The sequence below is a fragment of the Heterodontus francisci genome, chromosome 13, assembly GCF_036365525.1.
Source record: "Heterodontus francisci isolate sHetFra1 chromosome 13, sHetFra1.hap1, whole genome shotgun sequence".
Lineage (NCBI taxonomy): Eukaryota > Metazoa > Chordata > Chondrichthyes > Heterodontiformes > Heterodontidae > Heterodontus > Heterodontus francisci.
The window spans coordinates 47,482,993-47,503,358 of record NC_090383.1 but is presented as its reverse complement, the minus strand read 5'-3'; the positions used below and the strand labels follow the sequence as shown (position 1 = coordinate 47,503,358).

General features: G+C 43.2%; 1 protein-coding gene across 3 annotated transcripts in view; it reads left to right on the top strand.

Annotated features, from left to right (window-relative positions):
* The window catches only part of snx9b (sorting nexin 9b), a 307,428-nt gene that overhangs the window by 198,605 nt on the left and 88,457 nt on the right, over nucleotides 1-20,366 (top strand). For all 3 annotated transcript variants that reach the window (XM_068044778.1, XM_068044777.1, XM_068044776.1), the window contains exon 10: nucleotides 1,295-1,425. In XM_068044778.1, the coding sequence (XP_067900879.1) occupies nucleotides 1,295-1,425 (131 nt within the window). The remainder of the gene's footprint in view (nucleotides 1-1,294; nucleotides 1,426-20,366) is intronic.

Genomic DNA, 20,366 nt, shown 5'->3' with positions numbered 1-20,366 from the left:
TTCGCCACCTCTCTCTCTCTCTCTCTCGCCACCTCTCTCTCGCTCTCTCTCTCGCTCTCTCTCTCGCCACCTCTCTCTCTCGCCACCTCTCTCTCTCGCCACCTCTCTCTCTCGCCACCTCTCTCTCTCGCCACCTCTCTCTCTCGCCACCTCTCTCTCTCTCTCTCTCTCTCTCTCGCCACCTCTCTCTCTCTTTCGCCACCTCGCTCTCTCTCGCTCTCTCGCCACCTCGCTCTCTCTCGCTCTCTCTCTCGCCACCTCGCTCTCTCTCGCTCTCTCTCTCGCCACCTCGCTCTCTCTCGCTCTCTCTCTCGCCACCTCGCTCTCTCTCGCTCTCTCTCTCGCCACCTCTCTCTCTCTCGCTCTCTCTCTCGCCACCTCTCTCTCTCTCGCTCTCTCTCGCCACCTCTCTCTCGCCACCTCTCTCTCTCGCGCGCTCTCTCTCTCGCTCACTCTCTCTCTCTCTCTCGGTTGCCCCCTCGCTCTGTGGCTAGAAAGGGCATGTAAAAACTATCCCCACTTCTCTGACTCTGTTATAGAATTTAAAAGTAAAATTCAACACAGTTTTATTTGAGGGAATATTCGTAAATCATTTAGTGCGGCACTAAACTGTTCAGACCAGAGGGTCCCACCTTTGATCCCTGGTTTGAATGTGAGTTGTTCGTAGTTGGAATACAAAATTCGTCTCACCTGCCCGAGTGTTAGGAGGCAGAAAACGGAAACTGACAGGGTGCTAAGATCTGATGAAGTTATAATTAAGAAAATAAATCTGAGGCTCATGCAATCATTAGAAACAATAATTCCTCTGCTCGTTGAACAATGTTGTGGGATTTCTGAGGTCCACCCAAGAGGGCAGACATAACCTCAGTTCAACATTCATCCGAAAGACGGCACCTCCAACGATGCTGGGGGAGTGCAGCAGTGCTCACATCTCTGGAATGATGTGGTTCTGCTGAGCTTGAGTTTTTAAAATCTGAGAGAATATAGGAAGAAACAAAGGCACAGGAGTTGGAGTTCGTGTAAATAATGAGTTTGTAGGCGACTGTGCAATATTGTGTGAAAATCTGATTCATTTCTGCTGGAATAAGTATATACTGAAGTAGAATTGTGTAGCCTGGGGAATAATATAAAACAATTTCTACAAAATAATCATTGGATTCATCCAGCGTAGTGCTATTCATGTATTGGGGAAACTTTAATTTGTTTGTCATGTCGTATTGACCTGCATTTATACTGTGAAATCAGCTTTGAAATTTGAGATTGAAACATATTGACTAGGTTTAATCTGATAAAGGGCGCTTTGAAGAGGAATTCATCAAGATGCGAATGGAGAGGTTGCAGGGTTGGATGAACAGAATGTGTCATCATCCTGTCGTTTCAAACAGTGAGGTGTTCCAGCTGTTCATCACTTACCGGGATGAAAAGGTAGGAAACATAAAGCAATTGAATCGTTAGTAGTGAGAAGATTTTTGTCTTAAAAAAGTTGGCTAAAGGATTTTTCCAAAAACCTTTTCTCGCCTTAGTATCTTGTAGTTCTAATATTTTAAGAACGATCTTCAATCAGTTTTGTTTTCTTAAGTAGCCCAGTGGCTGTTGTGTGCAACTAGATGGTTGCAGCCATTGCCCTGCTTCCATGCTCACTTTGGAGGGACAGGTGAAAAGCTAATTTGAAGGAGTTTTTTTTTGTGTTCAACCCTGAGGTGCAGGAGCGCTCAACTTGATTCCCACATCATTGTTTTACAACATAATGTTTGAAATTGCCCAGAAACAAGTTCCACTTTATACCATTACTCAAATTTTACTCTGTACAACACTGTTTTAGTGAACAGGCATCACAGGATTAAGAAAAATACTATTACAACCTACTGCAATTATAAATGTCTCTGAATAACATTTTTACAACCTACAACGTGATTACTACACTATAATAAACGGAAATCTGAAATAACAACAGAAAGTGCTGGAAATACTCAGCAGAATGTACATTCATCAGTTCTGATGAAAGGTCACAGACCTGAAACAGTAACATTAACACTCTCTCTCTGTCTCTCTCTGTTGCTCTCCCCTCCTGTATTTCCAGCAGTTTCTGTTTTTATTACACAATTAGTACAATTTGATCAACTGGTCTGTTCACTTTTCCAATTGCTTATATTTTAAACTAAAATTCAAGTCATGTGCAATGTTATTTTTAGAATTAAACCTGTATTGAAAGTTAAATACCGACAATCCTGATGCCCCAGTAAATAAAATGCACTGCGGAGAGTTTGCTCTTCATTTTGCAATTTGTAGTAACACCACCAGACTGAAATGTATTATTTGTGCAAACAATCCACCACTCTGAATTATTGTATAGATGTCTGAAAAAATAGTAGATTCAGTTTGAAATGGTCACCTCTTGTAAGGCCTCTAGTGACTTTTCCTGTGCTCCATAGAATTTCAATTCAAATAAATTACCCACATTTCTCCTTTAAAGGCATGTCAACAAACTTTTTTCCTTGCTGTGCTCTGGTGTCTTCTTGGCATTTCTTCACGGACTCAGATTTTGGGAAGGTTGTACTCATCTGTTGCAGGTCCGCTGGTGGCTAGTCAGGCCTATCTGTGACCGGCGGATTCTCCCACAGCGGGTACAAGTGAGGTGCAGTCATTAATAGGGGCAATTGGATCTATCCTTCTCCTTTTTCTCTTTTTCGTGTTGTTCTTCGCTCAGTCTCAAAGGTATCAGTAGCTTCCTGATGTAGCATCTCCAGGCATCACGATCTATGGCCTACATTTCCCACATGCGATGGTCGATGTGGCACACAGAGAGGGACCTCTTCAGGGAGTCCTTGAAATGTTTGCACGAGGATGGCCTCGATGCTGGTGATGTTGGCTGTTTCCAGGACTTCAATGATTGTGATACGGTCCTGCCAGGAGATCTTGAGGATGCTGCGGAGGCAATGTAGATGGAAGCGCTCTAGAAGGCGTACATGACAGCGATATAGGACCCATGACTCGCCGCCATGCAGAAGGGTGGTGAGGACTATGGCTTTGTACACCTAATGAGTTTGGTCTGTGCTCTGGGGCTGTGGTTGCTCCACACTCATTTGTAGAGTCTGCCGAATGTACTGTTTGCTTTTGAGAGCCTGTTGTCCACTTCCTTGTCTATGGTGGCATCAAACACGATGACGCTCCCCGAAGAAGTAAATTGCTTGACAGCATTCAGCTCGGTTCCCTGATGACAATGTTTGGTGGTCTACATTATTCTTGGGGTGCAGGCTGATGCAGGACTTCAGTTTTCTTTAAACTGATTTTTAGTCCGAAGAGTTGTGCAGCCTCGGGAAAATATATTGTTATACATTGCAGGTCTGACAGACTGTGGGCCAGGAGAGCACAGTCGTCGGCGAAAAGAAGTTCACGGATGAATTTTTCTTGTGTCTTTGTGTGATCCCGAAGACGCCCGAGGTTGAAAATGCCTCCATCAGCCTGGAAGCGTAAGTACGCTCCCTCCTTTAGTTCTTCCGTTGCCTGCTGCAGCATCATGTTGAAAAAGATGGAGAATAAGGTCGGGGCCGGCAAACATCCCTGCTTCACGTCATTGGAGATTCGGAAGGGACTCCAGAGGTCGCTGTTTTGCTTGACTTGTCCATACTGATTTTCATGAAACTCCTTCACCATGGCCAGGAACCTGGGTGGGCATCCAATTTTTACAAGGATTTTCCAAAGTCCATATCTGCTCACTGTATTGAATGCCATGGTGAGGTCTACGAATGTTGCATCCAGGCCTTTGTTTTGCTCACGACACTTTTCTTGTAATTGTCTAAGTGCAAATCCATGTCTGCGGTGCCTCTGTTTGCTCTGAAACCACACTGGCTCTCTGGGAGGTTTTCTTCTGCAATGGTAGGCACAGGCCTGTTCAGAAATATTCTAGCCAGGATCTTTCCAGCAATAGAAGGAGGGTGATCCCATGGTAGTTGGAGTAGTCTGATTTTTCTCCTTTGCTTTTGTACAAGGTGATGATAACAGCATCACGAAGATCCTGTGGAATTCTGCCCCTGTTCCCAGCAAGCTGTGAAAAGCTCATGGAGCTAGGTGTATAGGGCAGGGCCACCATGCTTCAAGGCTTTGGGTGGAATTCCATCAACTCCAGGGGCTTTGATGTTCTTCATCTGGCTGATGGCAGTCATAGTTTCCTCCAGAGCTGGGCTCTCATCCAGTTCTTCTTTGACGGGCTGTTGTTGGATGCGATTGATGGCAGTGTCATGCACTGTGCACTTGGCGCAAAAGAGAGTTTCAAAGTGCTCCGACCAGCGATCCAGACATGACTCCTTGTCAGTGTGTAGGATCTTGCCATTGGCACTCCTCAATGGGTTTTGGATTTGATGTGCTGGTACATAAACAGATTTTAGTGCTTCATAGAAACTGGTTTTGTCGCCATTATCAACATACAGTTGAATTTTTTCCGCAGGTGCAATCCACCAGTCATTTTGGATGTTCCTCAGTTTACATTTGAAGGGTGCTGCATGCTTGACGATAGGCTGTCTTTTTCTCTTGGCTGGCCGGCTGAGCCTGGTGAGCCTGATGAGCTGACCTTTTTATTTTTAGCAGAATTTGAATTTCCTTGTCATTTTCATCAAACCAGTCCCTATTTTTGTGCTCGGTCCGATCACCTTGTTGTAAGCATTCAGTACTGCAGCTTTGATATGTTCCCGGAGTTCTTCTGGAGTGGAATCAGCACTGAGATCAGGATGTTCCAGTCTAGTCTGTAAGCTTGATATCTGTCTCTGCAAGATGAGGTTTGCAGGTTGCTGACTCAAAATTTCTTTGATGGGTTGTCTCTAGGCCTGTTCTTGGGCTTAGGCTTGAAGTGGTCTGTATGACAGTCATCACTAAGCATGATTCTGGTATGCAGGATGTCCTTTAGGTCACACTGGCACACCAAGATGTAATCTACCAGGTGCCATTGTTTAGAGCGTGGATGCATCCATGTGATCTTGAAGTGATCTTTTTGTTGAAAGAAGGTGTTGATTATGGACAGCTGCTTTTTCTGCAGCATTCCAAGAGTAAATGTCCATTTTAGAACATAGAACAGTACAGCACAGTACAGGCCCTTCGGCCCACGATGTTGTGCCGAACCTTTAACCTACTCTAGGATCAAACTACCTACATACCCTTCATATTACTATCATCCATGTACCTATCCAAGAGTTGCTTAAATGTCCCTAATGTATCTGCTTCTACTACCACTGCTGGCAGTGCATTCCACACACCCACCACTCTCTGTGTAAAGAACCTACCTCTGACATCTCCCCGAAACCTTCCTCCAATCACCTTAAAGTTATGCCCCCTGGTGATGGCCCTTTCCGCCCTGGGAAAAAGTCTCTGGCTATCCACTCTATCTATGCCTCTCATCATCTTGTACCCCTCTATCAAGTCACCTCTCATCCTTCTTCGCTCCAATGAGAAAAGCCCTAGCTCCCTCAACCTTTCTTCGTAAGACATGCCCTCCAGTCCAGGCAGCATCCTGGTAAGTCTCCTCTGCACCCTCTCTAAAGCTTCCACATTCTTCCTATAATGAGGCGACCAGAACTGAACACAATATTGCAAGTGTGGTCTAACCAGGGCTTTATAGAGCTGCAGCATAACCTCGCGGCTCTTAAACTCAATCCCCCTGTTAATGAAAGCCAACACACCATATGCTTTCTTAACAACCCTATCAACTTGGGTGGCAACTTTGAGCGATCTATGGACATGGACCCCCAAGATCCCTCTGTTCCTCCACACTACCAAGAATCCTGTTTTTAAGCCTGTATTCTGCATTCAAATTCGACCTTCCAAAATGAATCACTTCACACTTTTTTCCAGGTTGAACTCCATCTGCCACTTCTCAGCCCAGCTCTGCATCCTGTCAATGTCCCGTTGCAACCTACAACAGCCTTCCACACTATCCTACACTATAATTTTCATTACAGTTTCCAACTCCATTGTTTCCGAGTACTCCCTTATCTGCCAGGCTGTCGCAGCCCACTCTGGCGTTAAAAACGCCAAGGATGACAATTTTGTCCTTGGGAGGAGCATTCTGGATGAGTTCACGGAAATCTGTGAAGAACTTATTTTTGTCAGCTGGGTTAGCCTTCAGGGTCGGAGCACAAATACTGGTGAGAGTTGCATGCTGCTGGTCTTGGAGGGCGAGACGCAGGGGTATGGCCGATTGGCAGGCTTGATAGTCTTCACGTGATGGTCTTCTTCACCATGAAGCCAAGAGATGTTGTTCACCTTGAGGTCTACCTGACCAATAGAGAGTGTAGCTAGCGTTGTGTTCTGTCAGGCTTGCTCCGAGAAGTGGACCTCACTCAGGGCCACCATATCAATGTCTAGTCTGGCTGGCTCATGGGTCACCAGGGCTGAGCGTGGTTGAGGGTGGCTGTGTCGCCAGTGTCGAGCATTGTTCTCCAATTCCAGAAGGCAAGTTTCAGAAATTTTCTTCTTTTCCCACCTTTTTGAAGCGAGGTTACGAGTCCACGTTTCCTTCTCTGTCATAGTTTGACCGCATTAAGAGATGCCCGTTGACTGCGTCAAGCCAACTGGGTGATCGGGAGGCGAGCATTTGTTTAGGCCGCCTTTTCTAGGCCCCTCTCCAATTCAGGAGCAAGCAGTGTTGTCCTTCAAAAAGGCTGCTTGGTCGCTCAGGTGATGTCGTCTCTCGGTAATCATCAAAACGAACAATATCCTGAGCCGGTTCTGATGAAAGGTCACTGACCTGAAACGTTTACTCTGCTTCTCTCTTCACAGATGCTGCCAGATCTGCTGAGTATTTCCAGCATTTTCTGTTTTTAATATCCTGAGACGCCTGCATGCAGGATTGGAACTGCGGGTGCCAGTGCCACCTTGCACCTGCTATTTTCACCCCTTTCCCATCGCTACAGGACTTACTTGTTGAGTTGTATTTGGGGTGGATTTCCTTCCTGCCTGCACAGTGGTGCTTTAAGGTGAAATAGAGTTTGCATTAACTGACCCCACCCTTCAAGTCTGGAGTTCATCTGTCGTGGCCCAGTGAACTGGGACAGCAGCAGTGAGGTCTCCAAGCCGTAGGTTTGGATTGACAGTTTCCTTCTCCTAGGTGGGTTGCTGACCAAGGCTTGAAGGAACCCTCCTTCCCTCATTATTTTGTCTATAGCTGGTATACCAACAATCGTAGTCCACGCAATATGGTGTAGCATGCATTTGGTCCAGAACTTGATGGTCACTTGAGCCGCTTGGAATCCTTCTGCCCTGGCTGTTCGCTTTGTCAAGAAAGACACCTGCCCAGGTGGTGTCATGTTCATCGTGTCTTCCCTCACTGCGTTTTGCCCATCATCTGAGACTGTTCCAGGGGATGGCGTTTGGGGCCAGCAGTGAGAGCTAGGATGCAGCTGACTGAAAATACAAGGGTACTACCTCTGTCTGAACACTCCATACACCCCAGTGCTCTGGTGTATTAACATTTTAATAATACATGTTCTTGGGATGAAAAGCTGCATGTTTTAGAAAGTAAGACCAGCAATATGGGTTCAGTTCTCTGCCCTGAGGTAAGTGAGTGTCAGGAGAAAACTTTAATAAAAAAAAAAATACCAAAGTGTTGTCTGCAGAAGGGAAAGAGCTGCTGGCGGGTAGCTGGTGAGTGTTCATTTTTTCTGAATCAAAATCAAGGACAAGTTTTGAGTTTAATTCTGGTAAATTCAAATGGTAGTCTAATAAATATAGGCATTTAAAAATGTTTTGAGTGTTTTAGTGCTTAGTGCTATTTAGTGTACAGAAAAAGAAAAAAAAGTTACAACAAACTAAAAATTAGATACAAATAATATAAATAATCTAGACTAAGATATGGCGGAGCAGGTTGTTTGTCTTTATTGCAGTCTGTGGAAATTTGTGGATAGTGAGCATGTCCCAAGCAAACAGATCTGCAGTAGATTTCCCCGTCTCGAATCTCTCCAGCTCAGAGTCATTGAGCTGGAGTGCAAGTTGGAGACACTCCGAAACATAAGAAAGGTTTGCTCCAGACTTCAGTCACACCTGTAGAGATGTGCAGGTTCAGAATGTGGTTGGTATAACCAATAATTTGCAGTGTAAGGGGAACCCAGATGAGATGGAGCATGAGGATCCACAAAAACTATTCAACAGCCATAATGTACTTGCTACCTTTGACAACAAGGATAAATGTTCCAATTCCGAAAGCCAGTTGGTGAAGTATAATACTGGAGCCAATCATTACTCGGTCTAACATTTATTTACAGTGATACATTACAAGCATACACCTATCTCAACCACACCACTGTTTTAGTAAACGTCTCTTTACGTGTCCTTTAGTGAAACCTCAATTAATGCCCTCCACCTGCATATAATTGTATATCAGTTTTGTTTAAAAGATTCCCTTTTTTAAAAATAAAGCTTACTTAATATGTACAAAACAAAATTTCAACAGAAATTAAAAATTACTTCCATATTCTGTACAAAGCATTGCAATGCGAGATGCCCCTCCTCTCGGACCCCGAACAATTTCTTCATACAAGAATTTCTTCTTGTAAAACAATGTGACAGTTGATGACTTGCATCAACCCATTTAATTTTAGAGATTTTCTTTCTCCCCAGCATTTGTTTCAAGCCAGCAAGGTCAATCCTCATCTTTTCTCACTCTCGCTTTTTGTAGCGTGTACATTATCCCACAATGAATGATTATCTACATAAGCATTCAATGATCTACTGTCTTCAGTCTGCCCCTTGTATAGCATCTCACTTAAAGTATTTGACGATTAGAATCCCATATTCACTGCCTGTTCGAGAGCTAGTGTTTCGGCAGCTAAGTACTTCGAACAACCCTTTTTATTTTCTTAGCTTCCCAAGCTAAGCTAAAGGGCAACAATTCCCATTTTCGCCCATCAGAAATATTATGAAACCAGCTGCCCTTGAATACCCATCAGGTAAATTAGCATGTGTACCATCACTAAAAATGACTAGTTTTAAGTTCTTTGCATCACCTAAGGATAAAAACTCAAGCACACATTTCTGCAGATTTAATTTTTTTAATGGTGTGTTTGCCTTAAAACATCCTCAACTTTATGATGATCGCATACGGGAGAAAGAGTTTCCGATAGCGCGAGAAGCAGATCTCACAGTAATAGTCCCAACGGGCATAAAAGTGCAAGCAGTGGTCGTAGTATTTAACCCCAACACATCAAAACTAGTATCTGGCCTTGTCTGAGTGCACAGCCAGTTCAACTGACCAGTCAAGCTTCACAATTGAAATAAAAACAAGAAATGCTGGAACCACTCAGCAGGTCTGGCAGCATTTGTGGAAAGAGAAGCAGAGTTAACGTTTCTGGTCAGTGACCCTTCTTCGGAACTGACAAATATTAGAAATGTCACAGGTTATAAGCAAGTGAGGCGGGGGTGGGGTAAGAGTTAACAAAGGAGAAGGTGTAGATTGGACAAGGCCATATAGCTGACCAGAAGGTCATGGAGCAAAGGCGAACAATATGTTAATGGTGTGTTGAAAGACAAAGCATTAGTACAGATAGGGTGTTAACGGACTGAAGATTGAACAGCAGCAAGTACAAACATGGAAAAAAAAACAGTGGGTAAGCAACAGTGGGTAAGCTTCACAATTGCACTGTCTCTTTTTTTAGATACAACATCATCTTTCTGTGATGACCTAGCATGATTAACTGAGATGGGAGTAACACTGTCGAAATAGAATTGTTGATTTAAAGTTGTTAGAGACTGACTCTGCTTCATATCTAAAGCATATTTAAAAGTCCCAGAATCCTGACTCCCAATATTAAATTCAACTTCAATCTTATTAACACATTTCTCAAATTCTGCAGAACCACCCCATAAGAAATCATCAACATGCATCATGAATATGTCTGAAGGTTTCCCTTTATGGTACCAATAAAACAATGCAGGATCTGCGTTTCATTGAACACAACCTATTTTCAGCAAAACCGATCTCACCGAGAAGTACCACACCCTGAAAGCATAACTCAGGCTATGGACATTTTAGTTTAGTTTCCGTTGTTTCCTTTCCGCGCCTGCTGCCTCTTTGGACGGTTTCAGAAACACTTCTCTCCGAAAAGTATTGCCCCGCATTAATGCGGCTTTTGTTGATTGATCTACATTCTCGTGAATATGTGACCAAAAAAGCTTTAAAAAAAATGATTTTCAAGATTATTTTTCCAGTGGGAGAATTCACTATAACATCTGTATCACCCACTCTTCAAACCCCCCAGCACCTAGCTTCGCTTTAGCCTTATAAATCCCATCTGCAAGAACTTTTTCGGTACTAATCCATCTATGTGACGAGGCTGGCTGTCCCTTATCTGGTACCTCAGAATAAACTCCAACCTCTCTCCAACTATTCAATTCATTTTGTTTTGCATCTCTTATTAGTTCATCCTCAAGTTTAGTGGCAGCCAGCAAAACTTCAGTCACGAGGACTTCTGCTTCTAGTTCTATTGCGAGACTGCTCCTTAGCCTTCATTTCATGGTGTAATCTATTTAAGCTGCGACCTCTGCTTGCACTTTGATGTCCATTGGGACTATTACTGTGAGATCTGCTTCTCGCGCTATCGGAAACCCTTTCTCCCGTATGTGATCATTGGATGCAGTAGTTGCCTCCGGGCTGACCATTAGAACTTGCACTTTGCTTACCGACTCCTCACTCTTATACCCAATTCTGACAGTCCATGGGCCTTGCTTCTTGGCCATCATCATGAACATTCAACCAATATTTAAACTTGCTAGTAGCTTTTCCCTCACTTTTCACAATTGTCGCATCCCTCCATTCCCTAGACCCCTTTGGAATATATGTCACCCAAGTATCCACTCTGGGCAATTGGCCTTTGGGTGCGCTAGATCTGTCCTGTGCATCATGATCATTCACATTACCACTATTTTCTCTTGATCTACCATATTCTGTTCCTCAGGACCTTCATCATAAAATGCATGAGCATTTGAAGTACAAAGTGTGTCATGGTCCTGTAGTTTTTTTTTTGGTAATATGCGGTTTGCCTTTAAGGCTTGCAAAGGATCGGTATTACTTTAAGAACCAGCAAGCCTTAGGAGTTATATGAAGGTGCATTTTCGTTGCCTTGGAAACAGCCATTTGGAGACTGCGATTCAAAGGATGCATCCTTGATACCATAGAAACAGCCACTGGGAGTGAGTCTCATGCGATACATTTGTTACAATTTAGTTTTGAACTGGCTTAGTAGTTGAAGACAGTTTGTTCTAACACACAGACACAGAGGACAGCTGGTGTTAGCACCTGGAAAAAGAGTACTCTATGATTTAAACTGAAGGAATAGGATTTTAGTCTGTTTTATTATTATCTCTCAAAATTCTTTAAAAAAAAAAGCCAAACCAAAACTCAGATCTCTGGTAATTTAAATTGAAGAAAGGGAAGTTAGACTGTGACAATCTCTTATCCCTCAAAAACTCTAAAGTCAGATTGATTCCATTGATAGTATTTGCAAGTCGTTAATTGTTGAAATTCGCCGGAGAAGGAAAGCAACGTCCTGTGAGGACCTTGCGCGACATTGGACTGTAAATTTGCAAGAACTCTAATTTTTTTCTATTTTAAATGTTGTTTATATCTTCATTGTGTTTAAGAATTTAGTTCTTCTAATTAAAGAGTTAATTTATTGATTTAAAGACACTTGGTTTGGTTAGCATCATTCGGGGGTTAATGGATGGTACAATTTGGTTGGGTCTTTCTTTAATTTGGAAAGTTTTTAATGATATGTTAGCCGATCTGTGGAGTGACGGGAATTAATTAACAGTGCATTGGTCCCGCCACAATCAGAATCGTATATTTTGAAAGTGGGCTTTGACAGAAGTAGTCAGTTGTAACAAGTGCCTCATATACTTCTATCAGCTGCTCGGAGTCTGAGATTTTGTATTTAATCCTAATTAATCGTAAGGAATGAACCTTAACAGTTTGAATGCCATGTTTGATGAATGCTCTCTTACCAGCATAACTTCTTACCTTACCAGACCCTTTCCATTCCCTATAACTCTCTCTTTTTTATAATACACCAATTCTCCTGAATTAAATTCTCTCAGATGGTCTTACACGATGCCTCAGAACTCTGTATATTCTCCAAGACTTCTGCCTTGCTGATAGTCCACCTCCCTGCATGTAAAGCATTCAAATGTGCAGAAAACAATGAACTAATTATAGTACCTTCTGGTGCAGAAGGACTATAACACAGCACAGAAGGCAACTTGGGATTTCGCCCATAGACCAATCGATAGGGACTATACCCTTCAGTTATCTGAAGTGAGTTCTTTTCATGAACCACCCATGCCAGGATGGTTGTCAACTTACAGTGTGGTTGATAAGCTAAAATTTTAGGCTGCATTTCATCGATCGCCACATGATACCTTTCACAGAACCTATTGCTGAAAGGGCTTTCAGCTACGGTATTCATGACGATAATGCTTGTGTTTTCACACATGTCGTAGAGTCATTGAATTATACAGCACAGAAACAGGCCCGCCGGCCATCAAGCACCTAACTATTCTGATCCCATTTTCCAGCACTTGGCCTGTAGCCTTGTATGCTATGGCATTTCACGTGCTCATCTAAATACTTCGACGTTGTGAGGGTTCCTGCCTCTACAACCTCTTCAGGCTGTGCATTCCAAATTCCAACCACCCTCTGGATGAAAAGATTTTTCCTCAAAATGTCTCTGAACATGTTCCCCTCCATTATCAGTCTGAAACTTAGTTGGTGCTCCAAGTCCAGTCCCTATCTGTTTTTCCATGGTTTTGTCTGTAATAACCCTTTTGTCATTACTATATATTATTGTAGAAAGACTAAATTGGGTTGCCAGGGCTATAAAATGTAAAATGGAAATATTTCTATCTTTGTCCCATACCTTTAGATCCACAGCAACTACTGGGCGGTGCAGTGGCTAGCACCACAGTCTCACAGCTCCAGCGATCCAGGTTCGGTTCTGGGTACTGCCTGTGCGGAGTTTGCAAGTTCTCCCTGTGACCACGTGGGTTTCCTCCGGGTGCTCCGGTTTCCTCCCACATGCCAAAGAATTGCGGGTTGATAGGTAAATTGGCTATTGTAAAAAAAAAATTGCCCCTAGTGTAGGTAGGTGGAGGGAGGATTGAGGGAAGGTGGGGATGTGAGAGGGAAAAATGCGATTAATGTAGGATTAGTATAAATGGGTGGTTAATGGTCGGCACGGACTCGGTGGACCGAAGGACCTGTTCTGGTGCTGTATCTCTCTATGACTCTATAACTACCTCGTTTAAGTCACGTGCCAGTGGAAGGCTTACAATAGGAATGTGGCGGCATCCTCTGATACTTTTTGCAGATTTCACACTTCTCATTAATTCTATTAGCCTCATGTACTCTTCTTCAACTACACCTGCTTCCTTTAGCAGGATTTTTAATCTTTGACAAGTAGGGTGAATCAGTTGTCAATGTTACTTGAAGACAATTTTTTTTTTCTAATTCTTATCATCTGATGCCATTAGCACATTTCTAATGCTCTGATGAGAAACATTAGGTTTTGTTAAAGGGATACAACAATGTCCTGACTGGGTAAACTGCAGATCCACTGACTTTCCAAAAACAATTGTCTTCTCATGCTCCATGTCAAGTTTCATTTGTGCCTTTTTCATAGAAAGTTTACTCAACAGCAAAGGAATCTCACTGGAGACTACATCAGTACTGATAAAAGTGGCTTACTCCAGCTATTTTAAATGGAATTACAGCTGTCGTTAGTGACTTCAATGAGTTGTCATTACCAAACCTAAAGCTAGAAGTACTTTTATATTTCTCAACCTTGCATCGATCCTCACTACTGAGTGAATCTAGATAACATCTAAACCAATCTGTTCCACATATTGTAGAACTGCAAGCATTGTCGAGCATAGCACAGTTGATCGAGTCCACGACTAACACATTCATCACAGGACTAAAACTAGTAAAATTCATTCAGATTCATCATTATCGTCATCTTCAGCCTCAGAATTCTCTGTCATGTGTCATTGCAAGGACCTGAGCTTGCCACTTTGGGCAGTTCATTGCATAATGATACTTTGAGTTACATCTGAAGCAACTATTAACTGTCCTTGGGCATTCCTGGGATTCATTTGCCTATCATTGCTTCAATTCTGTCTTCAGCTGTAATAGCCAGATCTGTTAAAGGTGCTTTCTTTCTCATTCTGCCTACTGTAGCTCTTCCATTGTACTGACGTCTGCATCCGGTATCTGGACCATTTTGAAATCCAGCAATCATTGAGTCCTCTCTTTGTGTCACTGCGGAATGTCCATTTGTTCCACCAAGGCTGCAGGGAAATGACTTTCCCCAGGAATTGTTTTCAAGGCAGAAGACATCCAACATGTAGTCTCTTCCTGAGAACAGAACACCAGTTAGAACCAAGAGCCTTTCCATATGCAACACTTCTGCACAATCCAGCAATTTAAACGCTCGCACTGAACAAGGGATCGCTAAATTGAATTTCCTCAATCTTTTCTACAGTCTCTTAAAGTCCTTGATAGATTTTGGAAAGCAAATGGTTATTCAAAGGAGAAATACATCAAAATATGGCCATGCTTCATAGACGTTTAATAGATCATCTTTCTTGTTGATTTCATCCAAGAATTCTAATAGAAGATCCAAACCTTCATCAGTATTTAACTGACCGGCATCCAATTCGCAAAATATTTTATTTCTTTTGGTAGGAAACAATGTCAAGGCCATACCTTGTTTCCTTTTTGGTAGAGATCTAATCCTTGTCCACATATCCGCTTAATTCTTCACTGACTCTCAGAACATTGGAGGGAATCATACCCCAACAATTTACACTTGCTTTCTGCCATTTCTCTCAATGTTTACTAGATCTGTAGTCTTCCATCTGATTTTTTTTTTTTTCTTAATTTCCAACTTTCATCTTTAACCAAATACCCTCAGTTACCATGTTCTCATCAAGAAAGCCAGTTGGTGAAGGATTGTACCGGAGCCAATCTTTACTCAGTCTGACATTTATTTACAGAGTGAAACATTATAAGTATACACCTCCTAATTCAACCACACCACAGTTTCAGTAAGTGTCTCTTTATATGTGTGCAGTTATATCCGTTTTGTTTAATTAACAATAAAGACTGTGGGAAGGACAGCCGGAATGTGGACCATGACACCTTGGAGCAAGAAGTGGTCCAAAGGGGTGCGTGGGGGTCAGAAGGAGGAGGGGCAGTGTAATGTGATAATTGTAGGAAATTGAATAATTAGGGGGACCGATAACATCCTTTGTAAGCAGGGTCAAGAGTCCCACATGGTATGTTGCCTCCCTGGTATCAGGCTGAAGGACTTCTTGAATTTTGGGTGGATATTAGAGAGGGAGGAGGTGGATTCAATTGTGATCCACGTTGGGACCACCACTAACATATGGAAAAGCAAGCAAGAGGCCCTGTTTGGAGAGTACCAGGAACTAGGAGCTAAATTAAAGAACTGGACCTCAAGGTTTATAATCTAGATTATTACCCGGGCCTTGTGCAAATTGGCATCAGGATAAACAGATTAGGGAAGTGAACATGTGGCTGACAGAGTGGTCTGGGAAAGTGGAATTCTGTTTCATCCTTTGTAAAACACTGGTTAGGCTTCAACTGGAGTTTTGCGTATCGTGTACAATTCTGGACAGTACACTTTAGGAAGGATATTGAGGCATTGGAGAGGATGCAGAGGAGATTGACTGGAATGACAGCAGGGATTTTAAGCTTCAGTTATGTGGCGAAGCTGGGGTTGTTCTCTTTAAAGCAGAGCATATTGAGAGGAAATTAGCAGCATATCATGAAGGGTTTCACCAGAGTAAATGAGGAAAAGCTATTTCCACTGGCAGAAGGATCAGTAATCAGAGGACGCAGATTTAAGGTGACTGGGAAAAGAACCAGAGGTGACATGAGGAAACATGTTTTATGTAGCGAGTTGTGACCTGGAATGCACTGCCTGAAAGGATGATGGAGGAACATTCAATAGAAACTTTCAAAAGAGAATTAGTTAAATAATTCGAGAGGAAAAAATTCTGGGTTATGGAAAAGAGCAGGGAAGAAAGGAGGTTGAATGTAGATCTGATAGCGATGTACAAGATCATCACAGGTTCAGATGAAGTAGACAAGTAAGTTATTTCCATTAGCTGATGGTACAAGGACTAGGGGACACAGTGAAGGTTTTGGGCAAATGATGCAGAAGGGATGTGAAGAACTTGTAGTCCTGGAAGTGGTAATGACCATGAGTGCGCTGACTACCAGGGTAGTGGAAGCGGAGACGACCAGTGATTTAAAAGGAAATTGGATAGATACTTGGAAGAAATAAACTTGCAGGACTACAAGGATAGAGCGGGGGAACGGGACTGACTAGATTTCTCTACAGACAGCCGGCATAAACTCGATGGGCTAAATCACCTCCAGAGCCATAATGACTCTGGGATACTGACACGAGCAGATAGGTGTGGGTAAAATGTTGGAAAAGGTTATAAGAGATAGGATTTATAATCATCTTGAAAAGAATAAGTTCATTAGCGATAGTCAGCACGGTTTTGTGAAGGGTAGGTTGTGCCTCACAAACCTTATTGAGTTTTTTGAGAAGGTGACCAGACAGGTGGATAAGGGTAAAGCCGTGGATGTGGTGTATATGGATTTCAGTAAGGCGTTTGATAAGGTTCCCCACGGTAGGCTATTGCAGAAAATACGGAAGTATGGGATTGAAGGTGATTTAGTGCTTTGGATCAGAAATTGGCTAGCTGAAAGAAAGGTGGTGGCTGGTGGCAAATGTTCATCCTGGAGTTTAGTTACTAGTGGTGTACCGCAAGGATCTGTTTTGGGGCCACTGCTGTTGGTCATTTTTATAAATGACCTGGATGAGGGTGTAGAAGGGTGGGTTAGTAAATTTGCGGATGACACGAAGGTCGGTGGAGTTGTGGATAGTGCCGAAGGATGTTGTAGGTTACAAAGGGACATAGATAGGCTGCAGAGCTGGGCTGAGAGATGGCAAATGAGTTTAATGCGGAAAAGTGTGAGGTGATTCACTTTGGAAGGAGTAACAGGAATGCAGAGTACTGGGCTAATGGGAAGATTCTTGGTAGTGTAGATGAGCAGAGAGATCTTGGTGTCCAGGTACATAAATCCCTGAAAGTTGCCACCCAGGTTAATAGGGCTATTAAGAAGGCATATGGTGTGTTAGCTTTTATTAGTAGGGGGATCGAGTTTCGGAGCCACGAGGTCATGCTGCAGCTGTACAAAACTCTAGTGCGGCCGCACCTGGAGTATTGTGTGCAGTTCTGGTCACCGCATTATAGGAAGGATGTGGAAGCTTTGGAAAGGGTGCAGAGGAGATTTACTAGGATGTTGCCTGGTATGGAGGGAAGGTCTTACGAGGAAAGGCTGAGGGACTTGAGGTTGTTTTCGTTAGAGAGAAGGAGGAGGAGAGGTGACTTTATGGCATATAAGATAATCAGAGGGTTAGATAGGGTGGATAGTGAGAGTCCTTTTCCTCGGATGGTGTTGGCAAACACGAGGGGACATAGCTTTAAGTTGAGGGGTGATAGATATAGGACAGATGTTAGAGGTAGTTTCTTTACTCAGAGAGTAGTAGGGGCGTGGAACGCCCTGCCTGCAACAGTAGTAGACTCGCCAACTTTAAGGGCATTTAAGTGGTCATTGGATAGACATATGGATGAAAATGGAATAGTTTAGGTCAGATGGTTTCACAGGTCGGCGCAACATCGAGGGCCGAAGGGCCTGTACTGCGCTGTAATGTTCTATGTTCTATGTTCTAAACCAGGTTGTGACCAGAGACCTAGCGGAAAAGGTAATTAGAATGATCACAAGGACTTTAAACAAGTAAGCTGGTGGGGGAAGGGCTCAGGTGGAAAAGGTAGCATGGATAATAGCTTCAAAACAAATAAAAAGGAAGAGAATAGATTAACAGTCAGAAATTGTGCTCTAGGCACCATAGGTAAAGGGAAAAATAAAACATGTAAGTAATTAAACCTGGAGAGAGAAAGAAGGACAGGTTTGGTGTGTTCTTTATACAAACACATGGAGAGTCTCAGCAGCTGGAGCGGGCCTGGAAGGAAACGGGAGCACTGGGGAGAGGATAAATTGAGGTCCAGGCTCAGGACCTATCACTTGAGGAGAGACTCAGCAGCTGGAGTGGAACAGGGCATGCTTGAGTTTGAAAGCGGGAGAAAAAACTCAAACTGTGATATTACAGGAAGGCCGTGTGTTGACTTGCAGGTATTGTAGCTTTGTTTCCCTTTCTCAAAAATTTAGGGTGTTAGTCTAAGGAGCTAGGAAATTAAAAATTTGAATTTTTAGAAAAATAAGGATTAAGTAAAACATTTGGTTAATTTTCCTATATTGAAGTGATGTCAACAAAACGGAAATGAGTAGCTTGTTTTTTTTTCAGTAGTAAGGTTTATTATCGAATATAGAGGAATGGCAGGACAGCTCTGACCTCAAGTCTGTGCTATGTGGGAATCCCGGGATGCTTCCTGTGCCCTGGATAACAATAGGTGCAGGGAGTGTCGTCAGTTGCAGCAGCACGGGCTCCAGGTTTCGGAGCTTGAGCAGCAGCTGGCATCACTGCGGCACATCTGTGAGGTTGAGAGCTTCATGGATAGCACGTTATTGGATGTGGTCAACCTGCAGCTTAAGGATATGTAGGGAGAGGGAATGGGTGACCTCCAGGCAGTCAAGACAAAACAGGCAGGTAGTGCAGGAGTTGCCTGAATGCATCTTGCTCTCCAACCAGTATTCCGTTCTGAATACTGATGAAAGTGATGATTCAACAGAGGGGTGCAGCCAGAGGCAAGTCCATGGCACCACAATTGGCTCAGCTGTACATGGGATTGTGAAGAAGACTGGAAGAGCAACAGTGATGGGAGATTTGACAGGCAAACAAGCAGGCGTTTCTGCGGCTGTAGATGTGAATCCAGGATGGTATGTTGCCTCCCTAGTGCCAGGGTCAAATATGTCACTGAAAGGCTGGGGAGGGTGAACAGCCAGTAGTTGGGGTCCACATTGGTACCAACGACATAGAAAGAAAGAGGAATGTAGTCCTGCTGACAGAATTAGGGAGGTAGGCAGGAAATTAGCAAGCAGGACCTCCAAAAGTAGTAATCTCTGGATTACTCCCAGTACCACGCACAAGTGAGTATGGAAATAGGATAAAACATATGAACATAGGAATTAGAAGCAGGAGATGGCGATTCGGCCCTTCAGAGCCTGCTCCACCATTCAATAAGCTCATGGCTGAACTGATTACTCCACCTTTCCACCTACCTCCGATAACCTTTCACCCCTTTGCTTATCAAGAATCTATCTACCTCTGCCTTAAAAATGTTCAAAGACTCTGCTTCTACCACCTTTTGAGGAAGGGAATTCCAAAGACTCACGACCCTCTGAGAGAAACAATTTCTCCTCATCTCTGTCTTAAGGGGTTGCCCATTTATTTTTAAACTATTCTAGATTCTCCCACAAGGGGAAACATCCTTTCCACATCCACCTTGTCAAGACCCCTCAGGATCATATGTTTCAATCAAGTCGCCTCTTACTCTTTCTAAATTCCAGCGGATAGAAGCAGAGTAAAATCTTTCCTCGTAAGACAGCACACCCATTCCAGGTAAACCTTCTCTGTACTGTCTCCAGTGCATTTACATCCTTCCTTAAATAAGAAGACTGTACTCAGTACTCCAGATGTGGTCTCACCAATGCCCTGCATAGCTGAAGCATAACCTCTCTACTTTTGTATTCATTTCTCCTCGCGCGATAAACATTCTATTAGCTTTCCTAATTATGTGCTGTACCTGCATACTAACCTTTAGCGATTTCTTGCACTAGGTCACCCAGATCCCTCTGCATCTCCGAGCTCTGCAATTTTTCACCATTTAGATAATATGCTTTTTTATTCTTCCTGCCAAAGTGGACCTTTTCCCACTTTCCCACATTATACTCCATTTGCCAGGTCTTTGCCCACTTACTTAACCTATCTATATCCCTTTGTAGCCCCCTTATGTCCTCTTCACAAGTTACTTTCCTACCTATCTTTGTGTCATCAGCAAATTTAGCAACCATACCTTCGGCCCCTTCATCTAAGTCATTTATATAAATTGTAAAAAGTTGAGGCCCCAGCACAGATCCCTGTGGCACACCACTCGTTACATCTTGCCAACCAGAAAATGACCCATTTATGCCTACTCTCTGTTTCCTGTTAGCTAACCAATCTTCTATCCATGCCAATATGTTAGCCCCTACACCATGAACTTTTCATAGTTATACAGAAACAGGCCCGTCAGCCCACTGTGTCTGTGTCAGCCATCAAGCACCTAACTAT